General features: G+C 39.8%; 1 protein-coding gene across 1 annotated transcript in view; it reads left to right on the top strand.

Annotated features, from left to right (window-relative positions):
- LOC133663456 (solute carrier family 12 member 9-like) overlaps positions 1–8354 on the top strand; it is a 135314-nt gene extending 126960 nt beyond the window's left edge. The window contains exon 13 of the mRNA XM_062067934.1: positions 120–8354. Within this exon, the coding sequence (XP_061923918.1) occupies positions 120–1072 (953 nt within the window). The 3' untranslated portion in view covers positions 1073–8354. The remainder of the gene's footprint in view (positions 1–119) is intronic.
- Positions 8355–8576: the final 222 nt, after the last annotated feature.

The following is an 8576-nucleotide window of genomic DNA, read 5'->3' as shown; positions in this document are numbered from 1 at the left end:
TGGGTTAAGAGAGAGGTTGGATAAAGAGAAAACAGAGTTGAGGGGTTGAGCTGCAACTGTGTTTAGAATCAAACAATCTGTAGTGACTCATTGCCTTGTCTATTTTGTTTACATTCCAGGTGGAATGCGTCCCAACACACTTGTCTTGGGTTTCTATGACGACAGTTTGCCAAAAGACAAGCTCTCTCCAAGTCAGTCCACAGATCTTTCAGCGTCTCAGGATCTTGAGCAGCACACCACTCCCTTCCATTTTGCTTCCCTTCGGCGGTCTAGTAACGGTACTAAAAAGGACAACGCCCATGACGGAAAGGTTCTGGGGGCCGAGGAGTACGTAGCAATCATTGCGGATGCCATGAAGATGCTGAAGAATGTGGTTCTGGCCCGTTATTTTAACAACTTTGACCGAGCAAAGGCTCTGTCAGCGGCCTCCTCCTCTCCAGGAAAGAGTTCTGTCTATGTGGACGTGTGGCCGGTCAATCTGCTGCGTCCAGACAGCTCCAGCTACGTGGATACCTGTTCTTTGTTCTTGCTTCAGCTGGCATGCATTCTCAACATGGTGCGATCTTGGCGCAAAGCCACACTCCGTCTCTTCCTATGTGTGGAGGAAGGGCGGACCGTGAGTGGCTCAGAGGAGAAGCTAGGACAGCTGCTGAAAGAGTTGCGAATAAAAGCTCAAATCTACCTTGTGCCTTGGGACCAGCAGGTGGCACTACACTGGCAGCGACAAGGCGGGAGAATTGGAAAAGAGAACAAGCAAGCGTCAGAATCTCTCCAAACCGTCAAGGATGGAGAGAGGCGGAGGAACGATGAGGAGGATGACGATGATAATTACGCCAATAGCTTCCCGAGCAACACCACGCGCCTATCAGATGACTACTTGTCAGCTGTCAATCAACTGATCCTAAACCAGGCACGGCCACCACCGACTGTGCGCTTTCTGTACCTACCCCACCCCCCGGCTGACACCCGCCGCTACACTGCTTACTTGCACCAGTTGGAGCTGCTGACACAGAACCTGGGCCCAACTTTGCTCATCCACGGTGTGACGCCTGTCATCACCACTGATCTCTGAACACTTCCGCTCACACGCACTAAGCTGTGACAGGCTTGGCGTCGGTCTTGTTGACTGCTGCTGTGTGAAGATGTGAATTTCTGTCCCAAAAGCTGACTGACTAAACTGACCAAACGCTTGACCAGCACAATATGGACCAAACCCGAAAAAAGCCCAACAACTCATATAATATTTTTCTATGGAATATTTCAAATGACGATACCTTAACTTTATTTACTTTAAAGCGGCGGTATGGTGTAGTGGGTAGAGCGGCCGTGCCAGAAACCTGAGGGTTGCAGGTTCGCTCCCCGCCTCTTGACATCCAAAACGCTGCCGTGGTGTCCTTGGGCAGGACACTTCACCCTTGCCCCCGGTGCCACTCACACTGGTGAATGAATGAATGATAGGTGGTGGTCGGAGGGGCCGTAGGCGCAAACTGGCAGCCTCGCTTCCGTCAGTCTACCCCAGGGCAGCTGTGGCTACAAATGTAGCTTACCACCACCAGGTGTGAATGAATGATGGGTTCCCACTTCTCTGTGAGCGCTTTGAGTATCTAATAATAGAAAAGCGCGATATACAATCTAATCCATTATTATTATTACACAAAGCATTGCACAAAAATACTATAATGCATCGAAACAGGATTGTAGTCTTCAAGTTAAAATAGTATGACATGATTATGTTTGTCTGAACTGGTTATATTATTTATTTGTGTAACAGAACGCCATCATCACGATGCCGCTGGTTAATTTCCGGTAAATTGAAAGGGGAACTGTACTTTTTTGGCAATTTTGTCCATCATTCACAATACCTATGGGAGAAAAGAACACACATCTATATTCTGTTCATTCTAAATAGTAAAAAACTTCTAACTAAAGGCAGCTAACAATGTAGGTGATGGTGATTGACCTATTTCTCCTATAAAACCCTCTAAGAAAAACATCCAACAACGTTTAAAATACATGGGGTATGTATTGTAATGTAGTTCTGGGACATTCATGATAACATGTAATATTTACAGTATTTTGGTCACTTGAAGCATTAGCAGAACTTCTCTCCTGGGTGCATTGATTTCACAGAGCCCATAGCAACGGACGCTACTTCCATCAAGAACTACTACTACTACTACTACTACTACTACTAATCATGACATACTTTGTGAGAGACAATGAGGACTACTTTGGGACAATTGATGATCTAAAACTTTATCTTTTTGACCCTGAATATGCAAAAGATGAGCTAAAAAATTTAGAAGTGGGGTGCTAAGCAGATGCAGCCCCAGTGAAACACTGAGGATCATGTAGCACTAATGATAAGTGCTAAACAAGAAATACAAACATAACATAACAAAACAAAACAGTCACTTACCAACCCACTCGCACTAGTCACTGGTGGGATGTTTATATCTTTCAGCACCAGAGTGTGCTCCCCGTTTAGTTGGTGAATTCAGCATATTCCTCACTCAGGTAAATAGTGCTGGGTTGAAATGAGACTCTTGCTGCATCTTTGTAGCGATGTTTTCGGGTCTAAGTTAAAATTCAAAGTTGATCAACTTCTCGGCTAATGGCCACAACGTTCTGTACGGGTTTGAGACATGATTTATAATGCAGCACAAAATTTTACCAACTCAGAGGCGATGCAGCAGCAGCTCAGTAGCTGTGTTACCTTTTGCAAGTGGCACGAGGAGCAGTGTGAATGTCTCTATGAGCAATGCGCTGTTTTACTACACCAGAAAAGTAGTTCCTCAGCATTTAAGCTTACAAAAACAATGTCCCTATAGCTTGGTTGATATGCGTGTCACAACATTCAAATGGAGCGTTTTTGTAGGTTTTATTAGAGGGCTTTATAGTCGCAATAAATGACTTCCCTTTACCTGCAATGTTAGCTACCTCATGCTAGCAGTTTTTAAGTATTTAGAAAGCAAAGAAGAAAAAGAGGAGTGTGTTTTTGTTCCACACAAAGATTGTGAATGATTGGAAAAAAATCCAAAAAAGTGCAGTTTCTGTTCAGGAAACATAGTTAACAGCTTTCATGATTGAAAAAAATAAATAATTAAAATCTAAAAAAAACTGCTGGTCCAAAAAAAAATTTAATATAGAGAAAAATGAAAGGATACAAGATCCACTTTAATACTTCTTGTGCCTTAGAGATGCAAAAGCACATCCAATGTAGGTCAATATAAGCTAAGCTATGAACAAAACAACTTTGTGTAATAGCTGACAAAGCAAATTAATGTAATATCTAGTGAAACATCTTAACTTCATTTTTAGAATATGCCAAGGACCAATTAACTAGCCACAAGCCGATAATTGCTGCGGGGCCACACTTTTGACATACCATTTTTTTAGGAAAGTACAACAATGCCGACCAGTGCAACAGTAACAGTTTAAATGCTTATGTTATTTTTGGTAAATGTTACTTCAGTACTTCCTGAAGTGCAGCATTAATAGTTCTAGCTTGTTGCCTTGTTCACTATCTCTACTGAACGACATCAGCACACGTTTATGCACATCACCGGGAAGCTGGAGGATACAGGCGTCTGGCTTCTGCTTGGCTGCGCTGTATTTGTTTACCGAGTAGATGCGTAACACACTTCCTGTCACTCACTTTTAATGCTTACCATGTTGGAAATCGATTCGCCTCTGTACCAAATTATTTGGTTAATCCGCTTAAAAATACATGTGTCGTTACTAGGGATGGGTACCATATTGAGTATTTTTATAGGCACCAACCTAATTCTGTCGGTATCACCAGTTATCGAGTCACTTAAAATCAAAAAGTACCTTATTTCAATAACTTTGTTGCCCTTTACATAAGCTCCGGTTGCAGACTAAACACAGTTTCAAACACTTGGCAAGGAAACAAGATTTCAAGCAGCGCTCAAAGCAGACTCAGCTTAACTGCCTCTCAGAAACGTTTCAATTTTTAATGCAAACAAAACAAGTATGCCTGATTAAAAAAAAAACGCTCGGACATAAAGTAAGGCTCCACTTTTCCATGCATTAGCTTGATGCTAATTTTTGCTATGCCATAGGAATGCTACTGATTAGCTTTAGCAGTTTTACATGGCAGTTTCAACACTTCCAATTTTGAAAATGAAAACTACACCTAGAATGGCCATTAAATCAAACAGCTAGTGTGTAATAAGTACAATACTTACAGTATAAACACTTTGTAGGGTGCAACATAAGACTAGACTGGCACATTCAACTTAATAGCTAAGACTACTAGGCTACACACCGTAGTCTATACACTACTGCCATCTAACGTCTTGGAATTGTAACTACATTTAAAATCTACTCTATGATACTTGCAAATGAGACTCAGAAATGTAATAAGAAAACAAGCTGTAACAACTGGACGGCACAGTTATCATCACCAGTACATTTTTAAATGTTACATTAAAAGATGGGAATTTATTATAAAATAATTAACATTTCTTTACACACACATGAATGCTGAAAATTGGTATCATTAAGTACAATTATGGATTCCTAGATACAGTATCGGTTCAAATGCGAAGGTACCCATCCCTAACTGTCACACGCCTGTATATTATAAAGAGCATCTATGAGTCATATGATAGCACCATAGGAACATCTGCACTCATCAAGACTACCCACCTTCTCTCTCCTCATATATTTCACCCTACACTTTAAAGACTTTTCCACTGTTCAATGCAGTCTGAGCTGAATTTGAAGTGTCCTCTTGCTTCCCCTGTGACCTCCTTTTTTTGCAAGGGGTTAAGGAGAGTTTACCCCGTCTCATTTCTTAAAACGATCATTCCGTGTGCCTTCTGATCAAAAAAAGTACCAAACTTGTAAGCGATTAAAAGTCTGGAACTAGTCAGGTCTAGATAGAAAGTTGGACTGTGTTCATTTTTAGAGCAGGAATATTCACGACAGCTGCTTTTACCATTTAACCTTCAACTTGTGTTGACTTTCTGTTCACACCTCTCGCGTTAACGGTTCAGTTTTGACCCGTGTCTTAAATCAGCTGCTAAGTGTACGAAAAACAATTTACATGTCTGTCTTCTTATTTATGTGCATGTGGCAAAATGAGAATCCCTTAAAGCTCACGTGATAGGGATAGGAGATATATGTCTTGGCAGTACACTTATAAATTCAGCTTGGGCTCTTATTATTGCTTAATAATCATAATGTTATCACTGGGTCGATAACGACCCTAACACTACAAATGTAATAATTTCAAGCACACTACTTCAAAAAATTGTAAAATGTTATTAATTGTTTTAATTTTCTTGTATGCATTTAAAACCTAAAACAGGTCAGTACTGAGCCTAACACAAGAGGAAGGTTAAGGTACATAGGAAAAAAATATACATGTTGTCCACACTTTTGCAGTTGATGAGATATGTTAATCAGATTCAATCTATTTAATCAACGTATTTAATCACGTTACATTTTGAAATCATATGTTTCCAGATCGGTGGATTGGAAGGGATGGCCCAATTACCTGATTTCCCTTGTTCATTAAATATGATCACTACCCTGGACTTTTTCTCTTGGGTTATGTATATTGTGTTAACAAATATACGGGTTGATTGCCCGACTGCCACCATTGATCAGGCTATGCTACAGTGAACACTGCAAGAAATTGAAAACCATCTAACAATGTTCAGGCATCTAATGGTGCCCGTAAAGAGGTGCAGTACCGTGTTTTTCAGAGTATAAGTCGCTCCGGAGTATAAGTCGCACCGGCCGAAAATGCATAAAAAAGAAGGAAAAAAACATATATAAGTCGCACTGGAGTATAAGTCACATTTTTTGGGGAAATTTTTTTGATAAAACCCAACACCAAGAATAGACATTTGAAAAGCAATTTAAAATAAATAAATAATAGTGAACAACAGGCTGAATAAGTGTACGTTATATGACGCATAAATAACCAACTGAGAACGTGCCTGGTATGTTAACGTAACATATTATGGTAAGAGTCATTCAAATAACTAATCGCTAAATCCGATGAAATATTATACGTCTAGTCTCTTACGTGAATGAGCTAAATAATATTATTTGATATTTTACGGTAATGTGTTAATAATTTCACACATAAGTCGCTCCTGAGTATAAGTCGCACCCCCGGCCAAACTATGAAAAAAACTGCGACTTATAGTCAGAAAAATAAGATAATACCTTGGTTTTCATTTGCACCAAAAATATGTCTCGGTTTTCATACACTGTCCCGTTTTTAGAACAAATAGTAACATTGGTGACTCAGTCTCTGTTCTTACCTTATTGAGTATGGGTGTAAAATAAGCCATTATAGAATCAAATAAAGTTGTAGCATAATAGTCCTTAGAGCTTTAGAGTCTGTATTTCCAGAGTGTCAGCGAACACAACACACTGCTTAAGGGCTCAGGGGTGTCCAAACTTTTTAACCTTGGGGGCTACAAAATTTTTTAGCCGGGAGCCAAAAGCCGACTGCATTAGAGTAACAATATATATAGCCAATACATCTTAAATGTGTACATATTATATTATTATAATGGCTAAATAATTAATATAATTGGATTTTAAGAGTATGTGAAAGTTCGACTCCTACCTTGTTTACTTCCATGACGACCTCCCTAAAGTTTTGTAGTTAATCAGACATATCAGGAAGCTAAAATGCGCCAAGCGTGGATAAGTCTGGAGAGTGTTTTGCATCTTCACCAGAATGCATTGTAATAGATTTTAATTGGTAATTTTAAATTTGTTGTGGTGCTTGTACATTTGTTATGATATCCACAAAGTTCAGTGAGCAGGTCGTGTTATGTTTTTGTGTTGGTAGCATTTTTTTTTTTTTTTTGCGCCATGAATAGGGAAGGTTGTTTGGATTGGGTCATAAAAGTAATTGCTGTGCTGATCTCAATTGAAATAGGAGTTCATGGTCATTGACCAGATTTACTCTTGTTGTCCACAAGATAGTGGCAAATGTGCAGCAATAAGGTTATCAGATATTTGAAATTAGTTGGGAAACACCCCACGGGCCAGTTTCCTCCTTAAACCCATGACGTCTCACGGGCCAAACTGAAGACCCCGGCCGGTCGCAGTTTGGATACCCCTTGCTGAACACTCCAAGGTAATATGGTGCTTACAGGCTGTCCTCAGTAGTGTGGCTAGAAGTGATATATTGGATTTACATTGTTTCCAACTGGAAAACTGCTCAGTGGCCTAGTGGTTAGAGTGTCCGACCTGAGATCGGTAGGTTGTGAGTTTAAACCCCGGCCGAGTCATACCAAAGACTATAAAAATGGGACTCAGCATCAACGGTTGGAATTGGGGGTTAAATCACCAAAAATGATTCCCGGGCGCGGCCACCGCTACTGCTCACTGCTGCTGATGGGTCAAATGCAGAGGATCATCTCACCACACCTTGTGTGTGTGTGACCATTATTGGTACTTTAACTTTAACTTTAACTTAAACCGTTTCTGTTTTTAATATGTTTTTCAACTGACACTTTGTGACGGATTAATTACAAAAACTGAGGTACCACTTTATTTTAAACCGGGGGGGGGACTTCAGTATCATTTTGTGACAATTTCCATGGATTCGTCCAGTAATACATTTACTTTGCATTTTTTGGTTTGGTCCAAAAAGATGCACAGCTCTCTAAAATAATCTTACAAAGTTCACAGCTGTATTTAATTCATTGATTGTACATATTCGAGGTACTTTACCACCCATACTTTACATTAAGTAATGCCTGATTAGCTTGAATAATGAAGTGGCAAAATTAAATGATATAATTATTTTCCTGTTTTAACACAGAATATGTTTTATCCATGCACCCATTACCTCCCTGCTTGGCATTTAGGGTTGGAATTGGGGGTTAAATCACCAAAAATGATTCCCGGGCACGGCCAGAGCTGCTGCCCACTGCTCCCCTCACCTCCCAGGGGGTGATCAAGGGTGATGGGTCAAATGTAGAGAATAATTTTGCCACACCTAGTGTGTGTGTTTGACAGTCATTGGTAGTTTAACTTAACTATGACCGCAAATAATTTACTCCGTAGGAACATTAATCGTCCTTGATTTGTTGATGTGGTTTAAAAATGCGTGAAAAGCAACAGCCAATTCACTAACTGACATTTTTTCTTTGCATTAGTTTGATGTCCTTCATTCGATGTTGAATGTGTTTACTTGCAGGACATTTCATTATACTCCAAGAAGTGCACTCCTTTAGTGAACTGTGATTTTTACATTTTCTTTGTCCATGATGTTCAGCTTCAACATGGAAGCGCTCGTTTAATGAAGTGGTAAGTGTTGCTTTTGAACACTGTAAAATGTAGAACAAATAGGTGCTCAACGAAATGTAAGCTAAGAAAAATAAAGACTTTTTAAGCACTCATTTTCTTGTACTTGATGTATTCGTGCTGTGAGGTTCAAGGGAGGTGAAGCACAAGAGTTGTAATTTGATATGCTCTCATGAATGTTAATACACTACACGCTGCTCATTAAGAGCATCACTTAAAAAATAAGAGAATAATGCACTCTTTTAAAAATGTCTCGATCACATTTA

This window comes from Entelurus aequoreus, linkage group LG13 (assembly GCF_033978785.1).
Source record: "Entelurus aequoreus isolate RoL-2023_Sb linkage group LG13, RoL_Eaeq_v1.1, whole genome shotgun sequence".
NCBI lineage: Eukaryota > Metazoa > Chordata > Actinopteri > Syngnathiformes > Syngnathidae > Entelurus > Entelurus aequoreus.
This window is presented reverse-complemented; position numbering and strand designations above follow the sequence as displayed.